This window comes from Mixophyes fleayi, chromosome 1, assembly GCF_038048845.1.
Source record: "Mixophyes fleayi isolate aMixFle1 chromosome 1, aMixFle1.hap1, whole genome shotgun sequence".
Classification (NCBI taxonomy): domain Eukaryota; kingdom Metazoa; phylum Chordata; class Amphibia; order Anura; family Limnodynastidae; genus Mixophyes; species Mixophyes fleayi.
In genome coordinates, this window is record NC_134402.1 from 360,899,853 (window position 1) to 360,913,612 (window position 13,760).

The 13,760-nt window shown below is 40.3% G+C and overlaps 1 protein-coding gene across 3 annotated transcripts in view; it reads left to right on the top strand.

The window, feature by feature from the left end:
* The window catches only part of RPH3A (rabphilin 3A), a 206,217-nt gene that overhangs the window by 164,680 nt on the left and 27,777 nt on the right, over window positions 1-13,760 (top strand). For all 3 annotated transcript variants that reach the window (XM_075178499.1, XM_075178500.1, XM_075178501.1), the window contains 8 exons: window positions 184-267; window positions 1,598-1,663; window positions 2,055-2,288; window positions 3,016-3,095; window positions 6,589-6,663; window positions 7,664-7,773; window positions 8,458-8,584; window positions 10,001-10,057. In XM_075178499.1, the coding sequence (XP_075034600.1) occupies window positions 184-267; window positions 1,598-1,663; window positions 2,055-2,288; window positions 3,016-3,095; window positions 6,589-6,663; window positions 7,664-7,773; window positions 8,458-8,584; window positions 10,001-10,057 (833 nt within the window). The remainder of the gene's footprint in view (window positions 1-183; window positions 268-1,597; window positions 1,664-2,054; window positions 2,289-3,015; window positions 3,096-6,588; window positions 6,664-7,663; window positions 7,774-8,457; window positions 8,585-10,000; window positions 10,058-13,760) is intronic.

Below are 13,760 nucleotides of genomic sequence, written 5' to 3' on the forward strand. Positions count from 1 at the left end.
TTATTTTTACAGTGTGATTTCCTTTTAGTAATTGTACATTGAACAGCTTTGAAGTTTTACAAAAATATAGTTAGAAATGTAATGTTGAGAAGTAAAGCATAGGACATTAATCGTGCTCATTGTTTTTCCTTCCATTTACATTTTATTTGCTTTAAACAAACTGTATTTATATTTATTTTATAGGTGCTAAACGTGCCAATGTGGCTCAGAATCCTAGACCTGTTCCTCCTGCAAACCAAAGCTCCAACCTACAGTCTACCCAGCCAGGTATAACACCCATGGCTATAACCGCACCTATATTGCAGAGAGTAGTATAAACTGAGTACTGTTATTTTTAAATGTATTTTCATAATAATTAATGTATTGCCAGTAATTATTTATGCTAACTGGGTTAATGGCAAACCTCAACCAACAAAATATATCTGGATTAAATTGTGTGTATTGCCAAGTTTGCACTACTATCCAGATTTACCAATTAATAATGTAAAGAAAGTGGAATTTGCTAGTCATAAAATAAACATAGAATTAACAGTGTACCCCATAGTCCTTCTACAGGTCCAATTAAAGCAACAATCCTACATAGAAGGTTTTTTGTTTCCTTTAAACGGCAAGTTAAATACATTCTAAACATGCATCTGATATTCATTTTTTTTAGCCATGCTTCTAAAAACCATTATCTCCTTTTCAGAACCCCTCTGGAGGTTACTAAAATATGGCTGCCACAGCATTCAGCATGTGAAGGCAGAGGGGGATCTTACATTACATAGTGCCAGTGTTTCCATTTTCAAATTCTGGATCTCCTGGATCAAACTCAAAATTCCTAATAACTACTGGGGAACATACATAAAATGATTGATTTATTATGAAACAAAACTAACTTTGCTGTGTTATTTACGTTGTTCTTTCTGTCTGCAATTAAGCTAGAGTGATGCACGATTTCTTTCATGCACTGTACATCATCTCTGGTTGCCCCACTTGGAAGGGGTGCTCACCCAAAAGTGGCGTTCCTGTCTTAGCTCCTCAGATTGGAAGCCACACTCGCAGCATAACGCTAACATGGAGGAGCAGCAGCCTGCACCTTCACATGTATGAAGCTGCTGGCTGCTTCTCCTTGTCAGGGAGGGGATGGCACAGGGGCAATAAAATCACTGGCGCACCACTAACCATCGCTATTCTAGGCAACTGCCTTGGTTCACCTAATGGTAGCGCCAGCCCAGCTGTGGATAGATTGGCATTTCCAGATTTCCCAGAAATTTCCCAGTCAGGGTCAAATTTCCAGAAAGCTGGGAAAATAAAATGGTAAGTGGAAACACTTTACAGAGCAGACACAGCTCATAGAGGCGTTCCATGGTCTCTTTTGTCACTACATCACGTGACTGTGGTTGCCTTGGTGGTCCAAGACACTGAACAAAATTATAAATTGCAGCCTGAAGAAACAGACCAAGCAAAATAGTAAATGCAACATTTGTTGTTCATGATTGTCATGATATTGCTGCTTTAACACAATTTATTTTGTCCATTTTAATTATTTTCCTGTTGGTCTTTGAAGATATAGTTTAAATTAACTGTCATTGACTGCATATTTGTACCTCTACAGCTCCTCCAGCAAGTGGAAGATCAGCACCAAGGCCAGCTCCAGCAAGCAGGTTTCCAGAAGGCCACGGTATGAATGCCATATTGTGTATTCTGGCATAGGAATTACAGATAGTGCAGACTAACATATTACCGATCAGTCAGCACAAAGAACTTGAAAGATCTTGTAAAATCATGGAGTTATTTCATGAAAATATCATATATACTGTATGTGTTCATTAACTGTAACTGTTTTCATTGTCTTGAGGCTACTTTCAGCATAAAATATGTTTTTAGGAAACAACTTGAATCCATGTAAAATCTTTACTATAAATAAGTGTAGTTTAGTTTCATAAGGTCCCTTGGAGCATTTCCCTTGTAAAAGTAACCGTGTGGCCTTGAAAAATGTCCCCAAAAATAAAGAGTGGTGCATTATAGCATATAGATGTTTTGGTATAGAGCGAAGTAAACTCTTTCCATAGGTGGACCTACTCCTCCTGTTTCTCAGGCTGAACAGCCCTACACAGCCCCAGTGTCCAGGGAAGAGAAACCCAGTGGATTCATAGCGCAAGGTGTTCGGGAGGACAGACCCCTTCGCCAAACTGTATCGTACACGTCTGCTGTACCTTCACCAGCCACAGCAGCTCCTGCGCGACAGATGCAACCACAAGAAGATGAAGAGGAGGAAGCTAATAGCTATGACTCGGATGAAGCAAGTGAGTGCATGGAAAGAGTAGATAATGTATTTGCACAGCATATTACTTTCACATTTAAGGAAATAAACACATTTGGTATTATAGTAGAATATCTATTCCTTTATAATCTAGGATGCCATGTTCTACGATGTCATGATTTTCTTTTTCTTATAGACAAACATTTTACTGCTCTACTTCGTTGGTATTCCTGCATACAAATTATTTTTTGCTATTTTCCTTCATTTTGTGTCATCATGTGCAGCTGCCGATTTGCTGATTGCAAGCAGGATGAACAATCAGTAGTAATGATCTGCTGTTTCCATTTCTTGTTGAGTAGACAAATAGGAAGAAAAAACTATGGTAAACACTGGCATTTACACAACCGGGAACAGAGTGAAGGGGATAGGGCTTTCTAGAGCTACTGTATGAGACATGCTTCATTAACTTTGTTTCTCTTTTGGAGAACAGTTGTTGCAGATGACAAACTGTTTGTTAATGGACCGTAAAGAATTTGGCTCATTTTCTTGTGACAAAGCGAACTCTATTGTTGATTTCCAGCCATTCACAAAGTAATGCATCACCGTTCTCTGTACTATTTGTGAACAAAAGAAAAAAACATCTGCAAGCTCTATTTACATTCATCCATGTACCCATACTCAGTGAGAGAATTGTGCTTATATCTGCCTATTTAACATTTTCTATAGATTACTGATTTTGATACACAATTGTGTTTTTGTTTGTTATATAGCCACATTGGGAGCTTTGGAATTCAGTCTGTTATATGATCAGGCCAATAGCTCTCTTCAGTGCTCCATTATCAAAGCTAAGGTAAGTGCTCCATATATTCTACTTAAATCTGGAAAACTTGTGTTTTGTGGCGAGAAAGCACAGTTTCTTAGAATAGCTTACAAATGAGTTTGTTCCTTTATTGGAAGATTCCTTTACAATTGTACATTGAGATAGTCTTTGGGGAGCTTGAAATGTTTTGTGCTAAGGCTGGGGGAGGTCAGCTTCTTAAGCCTGCATAAATGTGGTTTGTCCCTAATATTGACATATTCAGACTAAAGGAAGAAGATAAATGTTTCTAAGGTCAATTCCTGGAACCTTCACCTGCCACATCAATTGCTTCTTCGATGTCCAGATTAAACACTAACTACTTCCCTAGTGTTGTGAATTAAAGCAGTTTACAGTAAAGTCCACTGCACTATTCACCTATCATTCTGTTGCAATTATTATCCACATTTATTGGGGAAATCAATCATTTAAATAAATTTCCAATTTCTTAATCCATATATCCTGTATGTATTGTGTACAGTAAAGCAAAAAAATATCCCAAAGCCAATTATACCTAAAATAATAAATCTGCCTAATAACCTCCCTTAAAATAGTTAATATAAAACAGCCTATTTCTGTGCATTAAGTTATTATTAGCACCTCTTCTTTACTAAAACAGAGGTACCTTAGTTACCAAAGGTACACGTTTCACACAATAATCTAGGGATATTCTGACCTCCCAAAATCAACACCATGCAAACCTGTGTCAGGAACATTTAGAAGCGTTACCTAAAATTTGTGACAATTATTCTGTTCTCGCAAATTCAAGAAATTTGTTTTCAGAAACATGTTGACACAGGGTATGTTTTGAAGCAAAGGAAAATTAAAGGAAAAAGGAAATCTTGAGTGTTGTTGACTTTCACAGGGATCTTTTGCATAGCAAAGTTTGCATAACTACTGACGGACACACTTGTATTGAAGCAGAACTTCAGGAAACCACGAGTGTGGAAGCGTTGAAAGTTCATGTCTAATACTCAATTCCCTTCACCTCTTTTCAAGCTTTGTTTATTAACATTTGCAGCTACTACATAATTATCAACGAGCAATATGGATTGTTTTTGCAATGCCTTATATATTAAGGACATTTAATGGATATTTTATATATACCTATACATTTTTATGTATAATGGTTTTATGTGTAACATATGTTTGTATAAAAGATATTTTTAAAGAAAACAGCTTCTATTTAACTTTTTAGTGGTGAAACTGGAAGCTCAAACCTGTCTTGTAGTTCCATGCACGTGTGCACAGTAGATGGGAATGTGGGGGCCTCTAGAGCAATAGAGACTTGGCCTGGATCAAAAGTGAAAATCAGAAGCTTAGCAAAAATTGCTGTTAGTCAAAGTCAATGAAGCTCACAGTGGCCACTCTGACAACCCAGAGCTTTCTGTCATGGATGTTTAGATGCTGCTAATTAGGGAAACTACATGTAAATATACACAAGTGGAGGAACTGTATTAAGGCTCTGAGACGCCCAGGACACTTAAGACAGGGTGTCTGTATGGTGTAATATGACTATCATTATAGAGAAACACACTGGAAATACTGTGCACTACTGTTAGGTGCACGAAGCTCTGCCTTCACAAGCCAAGCTGTGTGAAACTGGACATACGTCCCAACTGTCTTTACATTTAGAACAGATCCTGACTACCCGGGAGAGTCACCCAAATTCTGGACTGCCCCACCGGACTCAGGTCAGTTGACAGACTCTGCTGCCCCCTCCTACCTGTTCTTGTCGCTTTCACTACCTGCGGCTGCTGATGTCTTAATCTCAGTTATTGCTTGTCTAGTTCTTGGAGCAGAACTGTTTAATAAAGTGCATTCCAATGCAGCACCAACGTCTGGGACATAGCAGCCCCATAACAATAAGGAAGCTAGGTAAAGACCAACCAACAAATTGTATTAAGCTTGATCAGTTGCAGCCAGATGATGAAATGCACTTGTGGCTTGAAAGGTAAAATAACAAGGAAATAGTTTCCATAAACCAGTAGTAGCAGAACTGAACAGCTTCTGGGATTTGATACACATGGGCACTTGTGGATCAGTGAGCATAGGGACCTCAGGAAAGTATTTGATGCGTTGATGGCGTGCATTGATGGCGAGTCAAAATACACAGTAGTCTACCTGCTTCTGAGGAAGGATGAACTACCAGAGAATATCTGGCTCAAATAACAAACAAATTTGGCAGGATGTCAAAGTTACCAAATTCGGATAATGAGACTGCATACACAAGAGGAAAGACACACGCTATCTTGATATAAATGCAATATTTGGTAGCAGCACCTATGTATATGTTCCAAAAGAAATACTGAAATATTTGGAGCAAGGTTATATGTTTAAAAAAAAAAAAAAAAAAAATAGGAAGCTGATGATAAGGAATTAATTTTGTTTGGCTACAGCAAGTGCCAAAAGGGATAGAAAGTTCTATACCAAGACAACAATATGTAAATATTATCAGAAGCGTGGTGCTTGAGGAAGACTTTGTCACTCAAATTCCATGAAATTTCACAAGTAGTTCAACCTGAGCAACTAGTTCAACTAGAAACATAAAATTGATTAAGAAAATCCAACTATTAGAGGAGAAAAAGTTGTAGCAACTCTGCCTAGTTTGACGATTCACAAAATAAAATAAAAGCATTACAGCCAAACACTTGTTTTACATGATGCAAACAGCACCACAACTTGATCCAGAGTTGTTGAAGGAGATGCAAGACTTCCTCTTCATGTGAGGCAGAGGTGGATTCAAGCTGCTGAGGCAGAGAAGAAATCTCTCAACCAGCTCCAGACCTAAAAACTCAGAACAAAGATTGAACTTGCATTATAAGTAATTGTCGACTAGAAGTGTTAGAATAATCTTTGTTCACATGCTTGCAGCAGTTATGCTCATTAAAATATTTTTCTGCACAAAAATAGTGTATTTGTGGACATGCAAAGAATGTGACTTGGCAATGGTTGGATATTAGTGGTTGGTAGGTGTACCTAGTTAGATGTACATTACATACCTGGTACACCATAAACCAGATATGATAGATTTGTAGCAATGGTATTTAAATTAAACCAAAGAGAAGAGAACTGTGTAGTCTTGTGCTGAAAAACAGTTCTAGTAAGTCAAACACCTGGCACATAAATAAAACATGTTTCCCCTGTAGTTCACAGAGTTTTTAATATGAAAATGGGGGATGCTCAAATAAACAGTAATATAAGTATACTCAAGTAGTTTTGAACATAATTATATATGATGTATTCATCACTGCTGGAGTTTCTAACATCTCACTTTAATAAGGAATATATATGAATTACACAGGTTTTGTGGCTGAAACCAGGCGAGGTGTAGACTTCAGATCCTCAATTCAGCTAGCGGTGGGCAACCCTAGTGCATTATAAGTGTCCAAAAACGAGATATACCTTTCTGTTGTAATTGACTCCTGTTCTGACTTAACACATAACCAAACTATTCATTCTTGCTTAACCTTTTTTTTTCTTCCAGGGATTAAAGCCCATGGACTCAAATGGTTTAGCCGACCCATATGTGAAGTTGCATCTTTTACCTGGTGCTAGTAAGGTAAACTATACATTGCTGAAAATAAAATAGAAGCATTTATATTGTGGCACACTATAAATAAACAATGATAATAAAATTATATTGAACTGGTGATGCGGTCTGTCCTGCACTTGGTGCAGTGCATGTCACCCTAGCTGAGGGCCGTGCGTGTCGCCCTAGCTGAGGGCCGTGCGTGTCGCCCGAGCTGAGGGCCAGTGCGTGTCGCCCGAGCTGAGGGCCAGTGCGTGTCGCCCGAGCTGAGGGCCAGTGCGTGTCGCCCGAGCTGAGGGCCAGTGCGTGTCGCCCGAGCTGAGGGCCAGTGCGTGTCGCCCGAGCTGAGGGCCAGTGCGTGTCGCCCGAGCTGAGGGCCAGTGCGTGTCGCCCGAGCTGAGGGCCAGTGCGTGTCGCCCGAGCTGAGGGCCAGTGCGTGTCGCCCGAGCTGAGGGCCGTGCGTGTCGCCCGAGCTGAGGGCCAGTGCGTGTCACCCGAGCTGAGGGCCAGTGCGTGTCACCCGAGCTGAGGGCCGTGCGTGTCACCCGAGCTGAGGGCCAGTGCGTGTCACCCGAGCTGAGGGCCAGTGCGTGTCACCCGAGCTGAGGGCCAGTGCGTGTCACCCGAGCTGAGGGCCAGTGCGTGTCACCCGAGCTGAGGGCCAGTGCGTGTCACCCGAGCTGAGGGCCAGTGCGTGTCACCCGAGCACAGGGCCGTACATATCACACAGAAGCTATGGTAGCTCCTGCCACTCTGGTACTATGTACTTGACATGAACATTCATATGTACATTAGTTTGTTATGAGGTTATTTTACTCAGTGTATGCCAGTTATACATATTATTGCAGTTTATATCCTCATTGTACATAATGACTACTGTTTGTAATAATTTGAATTGTTATGTTACTGTGAGGACACAGCAAAATTTTAATTATTCTACCAATATAAAACCTTATTTAAAATGGTACTTTTTGTAAAATTGTAAAATGAGAAATTGCATGGCTTTCCTTACATCTCACTTGCTTTTCAGGCAAACAAACTGCGCACTAAAACGCTCCGAAACACTCGTAATCCAATATGGAATGAGACCCTCGTGTATCATGGAATTACGGATGAAGAGTTACAGAGAAAGACACTGAGGCAAGATGTTTTATTTAATTCACAGCAGCAAATTCAATGTAGGATGACTAAGCTCAGCATTAATCCTCTAAGTAAGAGAGGTTTTCATAGTATTGATTATATTGATAAAACGGTCATCATTGCAATTAGTGAGGACTTTGGAGAGTAAGAGGCTGACTGGCCATTCTAGAACCGCTCAGACTCCCCCAATGGTTGTTTTATGCCTACATGGCACCTTATCAGTTAAACTACAACTAGATTTGATGCCTTTGTTATGTGAAATGTTATGTGGAACTATAATAAGATAATTGGTCCAGGGAATTAATCTCATTTCCACTGAAATACGGTCTTGCCTTCCTCTGGCTAAAATAGATAAGAGATTGAACTTGATGGACTGCTTTATAATATGTAGATTATTGCAGATTTACCTTCAAGCAGTGACATTTCTTGTCCATGCTTCTTTCTCGAGCTGAATTTATTTTTCTTCCCTTTGTATTTGGGAGAACCACTCACTGGCTATAATCTCCAGAGTTATCCATCCTGGTTATGTAGCATGCAATGTATCACCATCATGTAGTCTCCTCGGTGCAGCACAAATAATTCTATGACTTGTTTTTCTTTTTCTTTTTTTAATCTCCGCTGTGGATACACGTATGGCATCAAACATTATGCTAATGTTTTTTTGTTATTTACACTTACTTTCAGAATCTCTGTTTGTGATGAGGACAAGTTTGGTCACAATGAATTTATTGGGGAGACCAGATTTTCTCTCAAGAAGATAAAACCCAACCAAAAAAAGAATTTCAATGTCTGCTTGGAGCGAGTTATTCCAGTAAGTCCTCTTTTATTAATTTATCACCGACATCTTCCAGACTTTAATGCATTGTATTCTGTGCATTATTATGCCTGTGCTCGTCGCGTGTGATCATATGCATTATGCTGTCAGTAGCTTCCACTCCTGGCCACTTGCAGTTGATACTATGTATCATGCTGTCAGCTGCTTTAATTCCTTAACGGACTTCGTGGAATCCAATGTATAATGCTCTATTCTTCTCCTGGGTTGCTTGTGTTATGAGCGTTTTGTCGCTATCCAATAACGATTGTCGAATCTCGATTTGTGTTTCCAACGCACAAAGATTTATTCTCAAAAAGTAGCAGAATATATTCAAGTGAAATAATAGTAAGTACAGCCGTTACTTATCGCAGGCGCTCTGGATCCAGTGTACAGTCATTCAGGTCTGAAGTCTGTGGTCAAGGTGACTGAACACTACATGAGAGCTACTGCCTATATGCAAACAGAGATACAGTGAAACAATGCAGATGGTATAGCTTGCTTCTATTGGTCCAGGCATCAGGAGGGTCCAGGGGGTTACACATCATAAGCGGATTCAATCTAAGGAATCCAAAGGTGGGGGTCTCTCCAGGGGGTGAGCCCTGTTCTTCCCGCCAAACTGCTCTGTTCTTCCCGCCACACTCCAATTACAATCAGTCCATTTGCATTTGACAGTTAATATCATATTAAAGGTTTATTCCCTAACATCAATAACTAGAGTATGCAATGTGCGATCTCTTCGCAGAATGCACCGAACAGCTGCTGATGTAAAGGGGATTAATATGATATTAGACATGACACATTTCTTTTAACCTGAACCATATGTATCACTAATATGCATATAACTTATAATATTACACATAAACACTTCTATATTTCGACATAAATAACTATGTGTTGCAACTACCATTAATGTGTACTATTTTACAAATGTGTGTGTTGGTGCGAATGTATGTAAAAGCGTAAATACTGTTGTTGCCACGTGTTGCGGCTGCGTACGCCCTTCCACGCCGTAGCGTGCCATACGCATCTTTTCAGACAAAGACAACCAAGTTTGCTAGATTTTAATTGAAATGACTTTATCCAATTTACTGACTTCGACACTTGCATGGAATTTTGCTTGATCTTCTTTCTTATGTACATATAACCCTACACTATCAACATTGCTCTATATCAGGCCTGGCCAACCTGTGGCTCTCCAGGTGTTGTGAAACTATAAGTCCCAGAATGCCCTGCTAATTATCAGCTGGCTATCTACTGGCAAAACATACTGGAGCTTGTAGTTTCACAACATGTGAAGAGCCACAGGTTAGCCATACCTGCCCTATATGAATGGGAAATGGCATGATCTCGCTTGACTTCTTATGAATGACTCTATAAGTCATTTCACTAACAATCTCATTGCTTTCATCACAGATGAAGCGTGCTGGGACAACAGGATCAGTAAGGGGCATGGCTCTTTATGAGGATGAAGTAAGTCATGTTTATGGATGATTTTCTTATTTAAACAAAAAAAAAATTGTTTACAACTGGTTCACATGAATAGCTTTTAATACACCTTAAGTATGTTTTGTTGAGTAGTAATCTGAATGTTGTCAATCACAAAACACAGGTTTAGATAGGTTACCCATTACTTGGAAGTATTTCCACGCAAGTATTCATTGTGCTTTTGTGAACTGTGTGTCGTCACAAAAGTAGGGCCTCTGACATAAATGACCCATACTGTATTAAGTTGACACATTATACAAATCCTAATATTGCAACAAATGCATAGCTTTTATTATTATTTATAGAGTTAGGAGTAAATCCAGCTAGTAGATGCAACTTTGCACATTGGCAAAACCATGTTGCATTGTGAAGGGGGGGGTCATTTTAACCATGCTGATGGATTTAGCGTTGGGAGGGGTCTCATCCTAACTCATCTGTAAATAAAGCTGCCCAGTATATGTGTGCTGCATGCAGAAACTGGCAGTGTTTTCCCTGCACATCAAAAAAATTGTACTTGTATCCCATGCATCGCATTTAATCCTTTAGCTGGACTTGCTACTAACACTATATGAGGCCCATACATGATTCCTGATCGATCTTGCAGCCATTGGCACTAATGCTGATTTAGATTCATAGGCACCTAAACAATAAGCTCTGAATTAACAATAAGCTCTGAATTAAGACACACATAAAAATAGCAATTTTATGTCCGCATGCTGAGGCATCTCAAGATACATCCAGCTCTGCACCGGTCACATATGCGCCATGTTCCTGATTGCTGACTTACACTGTATATTAGATTACATATATTACAATCCCTTAGATTGTACGCTCCTCTGAGCAGGGCCATCTCTCCTCCTGTTTCCACCACTTCTAACTCTGCTCTCCAGCTACTTAGCCCTCCTAAGGGCTAAGTCCACCCCACGTCCACTCTCGCTCCCTCCTCCCCCCTGGGGGTCTCCCTGTCTTCCGCGCCCTCCTTCTTGGGCCCCGTCGTTTGCGGATCCTCCCTCCCCCTTCCCCGTCCTCTCTAGCTGTGCATTGAGCGTACTGAGTTGCTGTGTTTACTGTACTGTGCTGTCTCCCATTGTATTGTAATTTTGTTTGTCTCTGTACGGCGCTGCGGATGCCTTGTGGCGCCTTATAAATAAATATTAATAATAATAATAATAATAATATATGCAACAAATGGCCAGCCTACACAAATGCCTGGCCTTGGCCCAAGACAATATAATATGGGATAGGCCTGGATTGTAATTGTAATTTAGTTGTGAACTCCAGAGTGGTCTGGCACACAGGTACTCAATAGACACATGCAGATGAAAACAAGGGGCGCTTAGAAAGTGTAGTTCTTAGCCGCGTGGACAGCTGAAATGCTTAAATCCATGCACGACCTTTACAGAGCCGGAAATGGCTGTTGGTCTCAACACTATGCAGCTAAGAAGTGTTACTGCTGGGAGCAATAAACCAAGAAGGTCTGGAGGCTGAACAGGACTTATTACTGTAGGCTTACTGATGTAAAGATCAGCCCACATGGATAATCTTATATCATAGCCAGAAGGCAGTCCATGGTATAATACAGCAGGTATAATCTTGAGTTAAAAAAATACAATCCACCAATCGGAATCGGCTATTTAGGCAGTGTGTGTTTGCTTCAGCAACCACAAGTCATATGAGTACTGACAGGTATATCTGCATCTCCCTACCTCAGCTCACAGTTACAGACACTCGCTTGCTGTACCCGGACTGTGTTTTAATGTCCACTCCCCTCCCCCATTGTCCATCTCCCAAGCGTAAGGAGGCACAAGTGCCAGTTCCGGATACAGACATAGGCGTATATTTGCTTTTTAGATATGCGCAGTACAAATTTGTGTATTTTATGCAAAACTAACAGATGTACGCCCAACTCTGCATCAGCCCCATTGTGAGGCGCACTGCTAAACAATTTAATTAGGAGCAAAATACCAGGGGCACTGTGAGTGCAAGGCAGGGGTAATTTAGAATGTAATTTCGTTTATTTTAGACATGTACACTGAACACTGAAGACATGTTTACCACCATCTCAAGATAGTGTTCAGTACATACTAGTTTGAAGACTCATTATAAGTTTCTACACAAAACAAGTCATTAGTAGGGTACAGCCACATAAGGTCAGAGATAGTACAGATGACAATATTGACGTGTCCTCTTAACCCTGCCTGCAGGTGCCTTAAATCCACAGCACTGAAACTGTGCTTCCCAACAACCTTTGTGCTGCTGCTTGAAATCCTCCCAGATTAACTCGGACATCTCTCTGCTGCGTTGCTATCAGCACTGGAGGCTGATCATTAATTCAGTCCACAGAAATGTAGATAGACATTTTATTCAGCAATAAAAATAAGAGTTGCCCTTGTAAAGTCATGGACAATATAGACATACGTTGTCAACTCTTGGTATTCTTCTGCTGCACATTTGGAACAGGATTCCTTTACCAGGCAGTTCACTCCATAATAGCTGGAGATAATGGTGCTGAGGAAGTAGCGAAACACCCAGAAAAAAGTTTGTTAGGTAGAAAGAAAAAGTAGAGAGATTGGTTCAATCCCAGGTTCAAAATTTAATACAGAACACAATAAAATAATCACTATGCAAATAGTCCATTAACTAAAAAATCATGATATGCTAATCGTCCAGCTACTATGCAGGACTCCTTCATTTAGGAGCGCAAAATATATGGTAAATTGCAAACTAAAGTCCAGTAAATTCTCTTCTGGGGCCTTTCATAGAAATAATTACAGGATCACAAAAATCCTCAGATGGTATCGCACATATAGAGAAACGATCCCCACAATCAATGAGAGTTGTACTCAAGTTGAAAAGTTCTCCACAAAAAGAACTTCTGGCAAGTTAAAAAGCTTACCCAAGCAGCACAATGTTAATTACTACAGCAGTCCTTGAGTGATATTTATTTGCTTTTTCCTGTGAGCGTCGGACTTAACCCTTTAGTGGGTAATCAGTTCACTCCATAATGCCTCAGGGTAATGTGCCCCCCACCGTAACACTGCAGCATTATTGAGTGTTCTCTGAATTGCCTGTTGAAGGAGTTATGTCCAAAATGCACATTTTATATGCTTATATTGTCCATGACTTTGTAAGTGCTACTTTTGTTATTTTCATTGCTGAATAAAATGTCTCCATCTATCTACATGTCTGTGGACTCAGAATTAATGATCAGCCTCTACGATAGCAATGCAGCAGAAAGATGTATGAGTTAATCTGGGAGAATTTCAGAGGCACAATGGTGGTTGGGAATCACAGTTTCAGAGCTGTGGATTTACGGCATATTAGTGACACAGAGCTGCTACTCCATATCTGTGATGGGCAGAGAGTATGGTGCTTGTCTGTGATGTCGCAGCCAAGTGCCACACTCCCACCTGTCCCACCTCCTGTTTGCTAAGGAAGCAGAAGGGGTGGGAGTGCGAGGACAAAACAACATTTTTGGAGGTGGGGTACTGCCCAGGGTGCCCCCAGAACTAGCGACAGCCATGGCCCTGCTCATGTATATGCATCAACCTATCTACACAGCGTATTTCTGAAAAGCAAGTCATGCTGTCAGCCACTTTGTGTTTGCCGTGATAGATATCTTCCATCCTAATATGGAAGTGATTAGAGGGCATTGTGGATAAGTATAACTTCAGTTATTCCATGTATA